Source organism: Scylla paramamosain, chromosome 42, assembly GCF_035594125.1.
Source record: "Scylla paramamosain isolate STU-SP2022 chromosome 42, ASM3559412v1, whole genome shotgun sequence".
NCBI classification, from domain to species: domain Eukaryota; kingdom Metazoa; phylum Arthropoda; class Malacostraca; order Decapoda; family Portunidae; genus Scylla; species Scylla paramamosain.
The window spans coordinates 3237501-3250000 of NC_087192.1; the positions used below are offsets into that span (position 1 = coordinate 3237501).

At 46.5% G+C, this 12500-nt stretch overlaps 1 protein-coding gene across 5 annotated transcripts in view; it reads right to left on the bottom strand.

Moving 5' to 3' along the window:
* LOC135093181 (insulin gene enhancer protein ISL-2B-like) overlaps nucleotides 1–12500 on the bottom strand; it is a 36594-nt gene that overhangs the window by 9443 nt on the left and 14651 nt on the right. For 2 of the 5 annotated variants that reach the window (XR_010263251.1, XM_063992148.1), the window contains exons 3-7: nucleotides 11384–11482; nucleotides 10179–10336; nucleotides 7670–7760; nucleotides 6561–6729; nucleotides 28–243 (exon numbers count right to left, since the gene is read on the bottom strand). Coding sequence is in view for 4 of the 5 variants with exons in the window: in XM_063992148.1 (XP_063848218.1) it covers nucleotides 28–243; nucleotides 6561–6729; nucleotides 7670–7760; nucleotides 10179–10336; nucleotides 11384–11482 (733 nt within the window). In the remaining variant the exon portion in view is untranslated. The remainder of the gene's footprint in view (nucleotides 1–27; nucleotides 244–6560; nucleotides 6730–7669; nucleotides 7761–10178; nucleotides 10337–11383; nucleotides 11483–12500) is intronic. The other 3 variants (XM_063992151.1, XM_063992150.1, XM_063992149.1) reach the window with 3 other exon arrangements.

Here is a 12500-nt window from a genome sequence, read left to right on the forward strand (position 1 = left end):
CGTGCATGCGTTCCCTCCCCTTCTCACCTGCTGAACCAACTGCTGATACTGGGGCGTGGTGGGGTCCAAGCGGTCCAGGTCGTGGGTGAGGGCAAACTCTGTGAGAGACTTCCAGGGCGGCTGGTATGCGGTGACGTCCAGGGGCCCGCCCATGCCCACCCCCATGGGCGCCCCGTCGTGCCTGATGGGCGAGGAAGCCACCATGGGCACACCTGTGATCCCCTGCAGCGCCATCTGTTTTTCCTGGGCGTAAGGGGGGAGGGAGGAGAGGCGCACGTGAGGCTAGGTCATGGGGGAGACATGGGCAGACAGACAGACACTCACACACATACATACAGAGGTAGGTGGACAGACAGACAGGCAAACAGGGAGACATGGAGATGGACAGACAGACAGATAGAAGGAGAAAGACAGGCAGACGAAAAGAGGAAGACAAATAGATAATAAGTGAAGGATAGACAGATAGACAGACAGGGAGACAAAGAGAAAGGCAGACAGAAAGAGACAGACAGACACCAAAGACTCTCTCTCTCTCTCTCTCTCTCTCTTTGTAGTAGTAGTAGTAGTAGCAGTAGTAGTAGTAGTAGTAGTAGTAAATCAAAAGATAAGTTTAATTGAGGCATGTACACTTAATTATCCTTTACGTCTTATTAATTAATTACTTCCACACACACACACACACACACACACACACACACACACACACACACACACACACACACACACACACACACACACACACACACACCGCTCATTAATTAAGTCGCTATCGGAATTAAAAAGCAAGACAACAGATGGCGGTGGACAGGTAAAGGTGAGATGAGTGGCGCTGGTGACGGTATTAGGAGCGCACCGCACACCAACACCTGCCTGCCGGGGGTGATGAGTTGTACAGGTGTGTGTAGGTCAGTCATAAAAATAAATGTTATGTGACTTCCTACTACTAATACTACTACTGTGATCGATGTCCAGAGAGAGAGAGAGAGAGAGAGAGAGAGAGAGAGAGAGAGAGAGAGAGAGAGAGAGAGAGAGAGAGAGAGAGAGAATTTTTTTATTGGAAAAGGGAAATGGACATAAAAAATACAGACGGATAGATAGATAGATAGATAGATAGAGAGAGAGAGAGAGAGAGAGAGAGAGAGAGAGAGAGAGAGAGAGAGAGAGAGAGAGAGAGAGAGAGAGAGAGAGAGATAGGCATTTTTTACCAAAGACAAATGAAAGAAAAGAAAAAATGAGGTAAAGAACGAGAGAGAGAGAGAGAGAGAGAGAGAGAGAGAGAGAGAGAGAGAGAGAGAGAGAGAGAGACCTTCCTTCCCCCAATCCATCTATTCCTTCCCCCTCACCCTCCCCTCGCTCCCCCTTACCCCCACACGTCAGCCCAGCTTCTCCTCCGCGGCCACGAATACGGCGGGAGTTTCCTAATTCACTAATGGATCGCTGACTAGTATTTTTGCGCGGCACGTGGGTGGAGGGAGAGAGGGAGAGGGAGAGGGAGAGTAAGTGGTGAGTAGGTAGTGCAGTGGATGGTGCAGACTCTAGCTGGTCTTCACTTTCCTCACTATTCACTTTCTTTATTCCTCTCCCACTCTTTCTCTCTCTCACTCTCTCTCTCTGAACTCTCCCTCATCCCGCCACGCCCAGGTCTCCTCTTTGCCTTCCGACGTCCAATTTTTATAAGACAGCACTGCCGCTATTTTTTTCGCCTAACTTGCTTTTAAAAGATTTCCTCCTACAAACAATAATTCTGGAAGTGGTGGTGTCTTGAGAACCACCACCACCACCACCACCACCACCACCACCACTGCTGCTACTACTACTACTACTACTACTACTACTACTACTACTACTACTACTACTACTACTACTACTACTACTACTACTACTACTACTATTAAGGGCTGCTGAGACCAACTGAGTCTGTTAGTAGTAGTGGTGGTGGTGGTAGAAGCGATAATGGTAGTGGTGTGGTGGTGAAGGGGAAGATATGTACTGGTGGTGGTTGTAGTAGTGGTGTGATGGTGGTGGAGATATGTAGTGGTGATGTGGTGGTGATGGTGGTGGTGAAAGTAATAGAGGAAGGAAGGAAGATGATGGGTAGGGGACAGATGAGGTGACAGGGGATAAAGAAAGGTGTGTGTGTGTGTGTGTGTGTGTGTGTGTGTGGAGCAGCGTGTGTGCGTGAGTGGGGTGGGTGTGTACACAAGTGTATAAGTGTAGGGGGCGTGTGTGTGTGTTCCCACGGCCCTGTGTACTACACCCTCCACCACACTGGCAGTCAATTGAGTCAACACTCTCTCTCTCTCTCTCTCTCTCTCTCTCTCTCTCTCTCTCTCTCTCTCTCTCTCTCTCTCTCTCTCTCTCTCTCTTTGATATATATTTTTCATGATTTTATCCACACAAATACATTCTCTCTCTCTCTCTCTCTCTCTCTCTCTCTCTCTCTCTCTCTCTCTCTCTCTCTCTCTCTCTCTCTCTCTCTCTCTCTCTCTCTCTCTCTCTCTCTTTAAATCTGCACTAAAAGGTAAGCGAGTCACAATGCTCTTAATCCTTCCTTACACAGAGAGAGAGAGAGAGAGAGAGAGAGAGAGAGAGAGAGAGAGAGAGAGAGAGAGAGAGAGAGAGAGAGACTTGTGTTGACGCTAGAGATGTGGTGTGCAGGACAAATATTCCCCAAAAGTATAGTATTACACCCTCTCTCTCTCTCTCTCTCTCTCTCTCTCTCTCTCTCTCTCTCTCTCTCTCTCTCTCTCTCTCTCTCTACGCGGAGTAAATTTCCCTTCTCACCCCTTTCTAGATTTCCTGCCGCGGTCTCATTGTAAAATAAACACGAGCCACTTCTTTCGCTCCCTCCCCTCTCACACTTCCTCCTCCTCCTCCTCCTCCTTCTTCCTTGCGCACGTCTCCTTCACCACCACTTACTGCCAGCGGTGGGCGTGTGTGGGCGTTTATATCACATCCGCACCACAACACTCGTAAACATGCTACCGATGCACTCAGGCACACACACACACACACACACACACACACACACACACACACACACACACACACACACACACACACACACACACACACACACACACACACAAGATGCCACACACTCTCTTACCCATACATACACTCTCACTAACGTACATAAACATCACACACACACATACATACATACATACACAGGCATACCTACATACATACATACATACATACATACTTGCATACAAGCGCCAGATTACTACACCACACACTCAACTTGCTTCTGTGCCCGCGCCGCCCTCCCTGTCCCTCTCCCTGCTTTTCTCCCTGCCCCTCCCAGCCTCTCTCCCCCACCCACAATCCTGTAAACATTCAACATTAGCCGCAAAACGCTCCCTTGATTGACATAAACATTCAACACAGGAGGGCTCGCTAGCCGGTCCCTGTGAGGCGCCACTCGGCCCGGTAAACAAGCTGCGCCGCGCCGCTTACCGCCCGCCCGCCAGCCCATCCCTCCCACCCACACTGTCAACACACACCGCCAGCCAGCCCAGTTGCCCGCCCGCCCCGCTAGCCCGTCCGCCCGCCCGTGTTCCTTCCTTCCTTCCTTCCTTCTTTCCTTCCTACATTTCTTTCGCATCTGTTCATCACTATTCTTTTTTGTCTCCTTTCCTTCCTTTCTTCTTTTCTAACTTTATATCCTTGCTCTTATTATTTTTCTTTTCTCATATTCCTTTCATATTTTTTGTTGTCTTTCTCATCCTCCTTTCTCCTTTTCTTCCTACTTTTCCTTCCTATTTATCCATCACCTTTTATCATATTTGTTATTTTCTCTCTTTTATCAATAACCACGTCATCTTTCCATCTTCGGTCTCTTTCTTCCTTCAGTTTCTTCGCTCACTTTCCCTCCTTCTTCCTTCTCTCTGTCTTCCTTCTTTCCCTTCGTTCCCGCCATCATTCCACCACAAAATGTTATCCACTACTTCCTTCTCAATTTCCTTCCATCGTTTCCTCCACATATCTTTCCTTCTTGTCTTATCTTCCACTTGGCTTATTTATTTATCTCATCTTCCAGCTCCTGTCTTATTTCCTTGTTCCGTCACCACCACCATCACCACCACCCACTTCTCACTTGAAAGATGAATTATATATTCCCTAAAATTGCTTCAATATCTCTAATCACCACCATCACATCACCATTAAAACATCAACACCACTACCACCACGTAACGTAACATTGCTTAAATAACTCTTTCGCCACCACCACCACCACCACCCCCCACCACACCTCTCTGATTACACTCGGCCGCCACAAAATTTTGAGGCTGGTTATCGGATCAAAAGCGCGCGCCCACGGACTCTCTCCCAAATATTGACTTTGGTTCCTAATGACTCGCGTCTTTAGAGATGAATTGTCGGCCAAACACACACACACACACACACACACACACACACACACACACACACACACACACACACACACACACACACACACACACACACACACACACACACACACACACAGCCGCCCTTGAAGTCCCGCTCCATGGAAGGGGGGAAAAAAATGGTGTTTACTCGCCTCGTATCCAACTGGAAAATGTAAAGCGTTATCTGATATTCCGCGGACGGCGACAGCGAGAGAGAGAGAGAGAGAGAGAGAGAGAGAGAGAGAGAGAGAGAGAGAGAGAGAGAGAGAGAGAGAGAGAGAGAGACTAATAAAAGACGACAGATAGAAATACATACATACTGAAAGACAGACGAAGAGAAAAAAAAAGACTAGAAAAAACAAAGAAATTAACGTATAAACAGATTTAAAGGAGACACAGACTCAGAGAGAGAGAGAGAGAGAGAGAGAGAGAGAGAGAGAGAGAGAGAGAGAGAGAGAGAGAGAGAGAGAGAGAGAGGCGCGGCTTTCAAGGCGTTAAATTCCTCACTGTGAAATTAGCGATGTCCGGCCGATTGCTTACTTTAAAGGAGGGAAGGAGGAGGAGGAGGAGGAGGAGGAGGAGGAGGAGGAGGAGGAGGAGGAGAAAAGGTAAGGTGGTGGTAATTTGTGTCCGGGCTTGCCATGGCAGGTTTTGCTCTCTCTCTCTCTCTCTCTCTCTCTCTCTCTCTCTCTCTCTCTCTCTCTCTCTCTCTCTCTCTCTCTCTCTCTCTCTCTCTCTCTCTCTCTCTCTCTCGACTTAGTCACCCACGTGGTGTCTGTGTTTACATTCACTCAGCGGCGTCTTCTTGCCAGCTACTCCCTCTCTCCCTCCTCCTCCTCCTCCTCCTCCTCCTCCTCCTCCTCCTCCTCCTCCTCCTCCTCCTCCTCCTCCTCCCTTCCTTCTTCCTCATTTACTCCACCACTATCCCTTTTCCCCTCCCTTTCCCTTTCACATTCCCTATCTCTCCCCCTTCCTCTTCCCCTTTCTCCCTCGTTTCCCCATTCCCTCTCTTCTCTCCCGTTTGCATCACCATCACTACTCCTATTCCTTTGTCCTTCCCCAATTTCTTTTCCTTTTTTTTCAGTAGGGAGGGAGGAGAGGGAAAGGTGTGGGGAGAAGTTTCTCTTTCTTTGGGGAGGAAGAGAGGAAGAGTGGATGTAAAATAGGTGACTTTCTCTCTCTCTCTCTCTCTCTCTCTCTCTCTCTCTCTCTCTCTCTCTCTCTCTCTCTCTCTCTCTCTCTCTCTCTCTCTCTCTCCAGTAGAGGGCAAAAGTAGACTATACCTTATGTTTGTTTTCTGGCCGGCAGGAAGGCGGAGGCTGAGCGAGGGGAGAGAGAGAGAGAGAGAGAGAGAGAGAGAGAGAGAGAGAGAGAGAGAGAGAGAGAGAGAGAAAGGGAGCGTGAGGGGAGAGAGCGCAGTAATTGATGGGATAGAAGAAAAGGTGGGGAGATTAAGAGGTAAAGGTGGTGAGGGGAGGAAAGGTAAGATGAATGATGGGGGAGGAAAGATAAAAGAAGATGAGGATGAAGCAAAACAAAATGAGAGAAGAAAAATATAGGAAGGGGGAAGAGGAGGAGAGATAAAAAATGATAGGAAGGAAGAAAGATAGAAGTGATGGGAAGACGAACAGGTAATGAGGAAGAGGGACGATAAAAGGAGATGGGGAGAGAAGATAAGAGATGGAAGAATGTCAAAGATAAGAAGAAACAAAGATAAAAGATAATGAGGAAGAAACAAATATGCGAAAAAGAGATAGGAAAGGAGGAAAAATATAAAATGATAAGGAGGAAAGATGACAAGAAAGAGCAGAGATACGAGAGATGAAGGGAAAGAAACATGAAGACAACGATGAGAGAGAGAGAGAGAGGGAGAGGAAAGAAAATAATGAGGAAGAAGCAAAGATAACACTAACAGGGAGGAGAAGAGACAGAGCGAAGATAAAGAAAACGAAGAACAAGCGAGGATCAAGACAAGACACAAGAAACAGCAAAGATTAAGTTAACAAGGAAGAAACAAAGGCATATCTAACGAGGGCAAGGCTAAAGACAAACAAGACCCAAGAAAAAAACAGCAAAGATAAGTTTACAAGGAAGAAAGGAAGGCAAACCTAACGTGGGCGTGTCTCGATGAAGGGGTAACGAAACAAATTGGCTTCGGCTCACCTCCCATACCTTTTCTTGCTGCATTTGTTTCATGAGCTGGTTTCTCTTTTTGTCTTTGCACCTCTTATTCTGGAACCACACCCGGATCACTCGCGGCGACAGGCCAGTCATCTCCACCAGCTGCTCCTTCATGAGGGCGTCGGGGCGGCAGTTGGCGGCGTAGCAGGTCCTGAAGGGGAAGGCGGGGCAGGAGGGCCGTGAGAGTTAAGTGACTAGAAACACGAAAGATTAAGCAATACACTTCGAGGTGCTAACTAATATTTTTTGGCTAACTATTCTGCATTAAGAGTATTAGTGAATGAGGCAGGATAGTATAGCAAAATTAGGATAGTAAAGTTGAATAATGATAGTGCAAGTGAAAATATAGGATAGTAAATGATAAAAGACAGAATTGAACAGCAGAATGAGAGTTAGAAGCGGAAGGGAAGGGGTGAAAGGAAAGGGAACGAGAGGTGAAGGTGGAATGCAGGAGATGGTTTGTGGGAGAAGAAAAGGTAAGAAAGGCGGTGATAAAAAGGGAAAGATGGATGTGAGTACTGGGGAGTGAGAGTAAGGAAAGGAAGGATAAATGGATAAATGTTGTGAGAGAGAGAGAGAGAGAGAGAGAGAGAGAGAGAGAGAGAGAGAGAGAGAGAGAGAGAGAGAGAGAGAGAGAGAGAGAGACTTGTATAAAACATGTTTCGCACAAATTCAAGGGAAACACGTACAAATTCATTATCATACTAGTAATAATAATAATATAATAATAATAATAATGATAATAATAATAATAATAATGATACAGGTGAGAGAATCGTGGTTTACCTCAGACTGGGGAAACTAAGTGTAATAATGATACTAATAATGGCCAGGTGTGTGTGTGTGTGTGTGTGTGTGTGTGTGTGTGTGTGTGTGTGTGTGTGTGTGTGTGTGTGTTATATGCGCAAAGTTATGCATGTCACTCTAGGAATGTGTATATTTAGGTAAGAAGTTTATTTTATTCTATTTCTTCATTTATCTATTTACTTTATTTTTGTTATATATTTCCTTGTGTGTGTGTGTGTGTGTGTGTGTGTGTGTGTGTGTGTGTGTGTGTGTGTGTGTGTGTGTGTGTGTATCAGCTGGCTTACCTGAGTGTGTGGAGCTGCTTCTCATTGAGCACCGTGCGTACCCGCGTCGCCTTGCCCTCCCGCCTCTCCTTCCGCAGCGGCTTGCCCTCGCCTGCACAAATTGACAGACAAATAGATAAATAAATAAAGAAATAGATATGATGTGTCTCTTGCTATCTTCCATCATTATTTTTCACGCTCACTGCTCTTCTAATCCCGCTAACTGTATTCCTCCCCTCCTCCTGCGGCCTCGATGCACAAGACTCTATTCTGTCCACCTTCCTAATGCAGAAGTAAACTAATATGCACAGTCTTTCATCTTCACTGCTAAACCCTGGAACTTTCTTCCTGCTTATGTACTTTCTCCTTCCCATGAGTTAAATTCTTTCAAAAGGGAGGTTTCAAGACAGTTTAATTTTGGTTAATTCTTTTAGTTCTTTAGAGACGTGCACCTCAGTGGGTCTTTTTATATAAATTTTGTTGCCCTTGGCCAGTGCCCCTCTTACATGAAAAATAGATGATGGACATATGTTTTATAGATTACTTAGTTTTAAGTGGCTCGAATATATATGTGATGCCATGTAAAAGTGTGTGGCGCAAAAACTCCCTAATAAAAAATGGTAAAAAGACAAAAAAAAAAAAAAAAATAGACATGGGAAGAGAAAGGAAAAAAAAAGTGTACTGGCTTATTATTAACTGTTCATACATACATACATATACGTGTCTATGCATTAATTGACACGTTTAATTACACACATACATACAAATATACGTTAGAAAATCAATATTTTTTTTCACTGTCGTAAATTCCATCTATACCTCCTCCCCCTCCTCCTCCTCCTCCTTCTCATCCTTCGTCCTCCTCCTCCTCCGTCTTCGCTTCCTTCACCTCCTCCGTTATCATCATCTTTTTCTTCTTTTTCTTTTTCTTTTTCTTCTTCTCCTCCTCCTCCTCCTCCTCCTCCTCCTCCTCCTCCTCCTCCTCCTCCTTCTTCTTCCATAGCCCTGAGTTAATCTTGCTTTTTCCTTTCTCTCTTTTCCTTCGCTCCAGTTCTCACAGCTCCGTCTTTGAGTCTGGACCCCCCCCCAACCCTCTCTCTCTCTCTCTCTCTCTCTCTCTCTCTCTCTCTCTCTCTCTCTCTCTCTCTCTCTCTCTCTCTCTCTCTCTCTCTCTCTCTCTCTTCCTCTTCTAAAACTTCTTTCATCTCTTTTTTCTTTCAAAATTCTACACTCTTCCTCCTTCCCTTCATCTTTTACTCCTGTTTGGTTATGTGAGCTTCATCTTCTTTATAATATCTTTTTTTTTCTCCTCCTCCTCCTTTGCTTAATTTTCCTTAATTTCTTTGAGTTTCTTCTTTCATATTCCTTTGTAAAAACCACATTCTCTATTCCTCTCTGCCTCCTCCTCCTCCTCCTCCTCCTCCTCCTCCTCCTCCTCGTCTTTCTTTGTTCCTTCCTTCCTTCCTCTTTCGGCCTTGCTTTTACTAATATCCTTTCTTGGAATTAGTTTATTATCTCATCATCATCATCATCATCATCATCATCATCCTGTCTCTTAGTTTTTTCTTTTGTGCATTAGAAAGACCGACCAAGGGAAAATAATGAAAGAATAATAACCCGCTCATAATGTTAAAAAAAAATGAAAAAGGAAAAAAGGAAAAAAGTAGATTGGAGAGAGAGAGAGAGAGAGAGAGAGAGAGAGAGAGAGAGAGAGAGAGAGAGAGAGAGAGAGAGAGAGAGAGAGAGAGATAGGCCAGTTTAGCTTAGTTTCCAGACAACCCTGCAAGAACCTACTTAAGGATCTGTTGCTCATTGGTTGTCCTTTGTATTCCTTTGTGAAGCTCTCGCCATCACCACCACTTCCTTAATGCTACCACCATTACTATTCTCTCACCATCTCCTCTTCACCAGCATCACCAGTCCTTATTTTCTCGTCATTACTTTTTTCACCACCACGGCTTCCTCCTCCTCCTCCTCCTCCTCCTCCTCCTCCTCCTCCTCCTCCTCCTCCTCCTCCTCCTCCTTCACCATACATGTATCATCACAAACTCACCATATCACCTGTCATCACCACTTTTTTCACCTCCTCTTCGTCTTGCATCATTACATCACCACCAATGTGTCAATTCTGTTTTTTTTTATTCCTCCCCCATCAACACCATTCTTTTCTCTTCACCATCACCTGCTCCTCCTCCTCTTCCTCCTCCTCCATCGCACATCACCACCAACATCACCACTCCTTTTTTCTCCACCATTTTCACCGCCACAACTGCTATTTTTTTCCTCTCCTCCTCCTCCTCCTCCTCCTCCTCCTCCTCCTCCTCCTCCTCCTCCTCCTTCTCGTCCTCCATCACACAACACCACCAACACCACCATTCCATTTCTTCCTTCTCCACCATCAACAACAACAACACCCACCTGCTCCTCCTCCTCCTCTTCCTCTTCCGTCATATCACCACCAGCACAACCACCTATCCTTCTTTTCCACCACCACCACCACCACCACCACCACCACCACCACCAGCCTTACCTTTCAGCTCGTTGTTGTTGTTGTTGATGTTGGTGGTGTTGTTGTTCTCGGCGTTGGCTTTCTTCTCGAAGAGGTCAAAGTCGTACCTGCAGTATAGGCCGTCCTCGCGCAGGGCAAACTCATCCCCCGGGAGGAGCTGCTTCCTGCACGTGGAGCACCTGAGGGAGGCAGACCCGGGGGAGGAGGGTGAGACGGTGGGAGGGGATCAGGGAGCAGGGAGTGAGACAGGGACAAGGAGTGAGGGGCTGGGACTCGGGGCAGGGGGTGAGACGAAGGCAGGGAGACAGGGAGGAGTGGGTGAGACGAGGGATGAGGCCAGGTGGGGTGGGGAGGGGGAGAAAGGGGATGAGATGGAGGGTTAAAGACCAGGATAAGGAGTGAGACAAGGGGGAGACAGGATAGGTGATACGGGGGAAAGGGATGAGGCACAGGAGAGAGGGTGATAGTGAGGAAGGGGTGAGACTAGAGGGAAGGGATTGAGACAGGAGGAGAGACCGGGAGAAGGTGGGGAGAGACAGGGAAGAGGAAAGAGGTTGGATGCTAATGGAAGAGGAAATAAGGCTGACAAATGAAGAGGGAATGGCAGCGTGACAGAGGAAGAGGAGTAGGAAGGAGGAGAGAGGAGCGGAGGGAAGATGATACGGAAGAGAGAACAAGATTAATAAGAGGAAGGGGAAGGAGAAGGATGTGGAAGAGAGAGAGAGAGAGAGAGAGAGAGAGAGAGAGAGAGAGAGAGAGAGAGAGAGAGAGAGAGAGAGAGAGAGAGAGAGAGAGAGAGAGGAATAAAAGATGAGTGAAGGATGGAAAGCAGGGTCCAGTAGGGAGGGAACAGACAGTTCAAGGTGCAAGGTATGGCAGATTATATAACATAGGTGCACTTTTTAGCAGGGTGCATCTAGTGTGAATGACTAGATGTGGGCAGGTAAGTGGGCGGACAGTATTTGCTGGAAGAGAAGAATTGGGAAGGCTTAAATTAGCAGGGTAAGCAGGGAGGAACAGGGCACGATAAGCAGGGATGGAAGGCAGGGATGGGGTGTGACAGGGTAAGCAGGAATAAACAGGAATAACAGTGTAACGAAGGATAAACAAAGATGGCAAGATAGGTAGGATAAGAAAGGGAAGTAGGGATGTGATAGAGTAAGCAGGAATGGCAGGGAAGGAGAGGAGGAGGATGGCAGGGTAAGCAGGGGATGCTTAGACCTTACCTGAAGCAGTCAAGGTGGTAGATTTTCGTTCTGGCCCTCATCACCATGTCTGTCTTCTCGAACATCCGCCCACATTTGTCACATTTGGCGCCAAACAGCCTGCCGACCACACACCACTGGTCACTCACCACGCTGAACACTTCACTCACTCACCACCAAGCACCACAGAAGCCACTCATAACATCGATCACTCACCACACATCCATGCATCACTCACCCTAACCATTCACTATTCACTACACCGATCACTCACCACAACACACACCACGCATCACAACTACCAGCACTCACGCACACACATTCTTTCGGTCTTGCTTTTACAGTTATCCTCCTTCTCCTCCTTGACGTCTTCTTCACTTTCTTTTCTTCGTTCTCGTCATTATCGTCATGATTCTTACTGTAGTTCTCCTCCTCCTTCTCCTCTTCCTCCTCTTTCGCTTATTCTTCGACTTTGCTAATAGTTATTTCTTCTTCAAACCCTTCGTCGTCGTCTTCCTAGCGCTCCTTCTCCTCTTCCTCTTCCTCCCCTCACCAAAACTCATCACACACTCACCAACACACCTACACCAGCAACACTCAGAAATGCACAGCGGCAACACTCGGCAAGACTCACTAACACTCAGCAAGGATAATTACCCGTGCACTTAGCAACACTCAGGAACAATGAGGCACGCTCTGCAACACATTAAACAATACTAAACACACAGCAAGACCCCGCAACACACAGTAATGCTTAACAACACTCATTGAACACTCCTTAACATAGAAAAATAACACTCAGCAACAATCCTGAACACTCGCAACACACCGTTACACCTCGCAATATTCATAAACCCGCCACAACATTCCGTAAGACCCAGAAACATTTCGCAACACTCTGTAAACTCTCAGTAACACAAAGTAACACTCCGCAACACTTATTAAACACACTACAACATACAGTAACACTCCCAGCAGTCAATAACACACAGTAACACTTGGCAGCACTCCTCAACACCACAATACTGGCAACACTGCTTTCCCGCAACACACTGGCCGCTTCGGGTTACATAAGCGCACAACAAAAGACAAAAAAGAAAAAAACAGCAACACTAAAAACATCAATAATAATAATAAT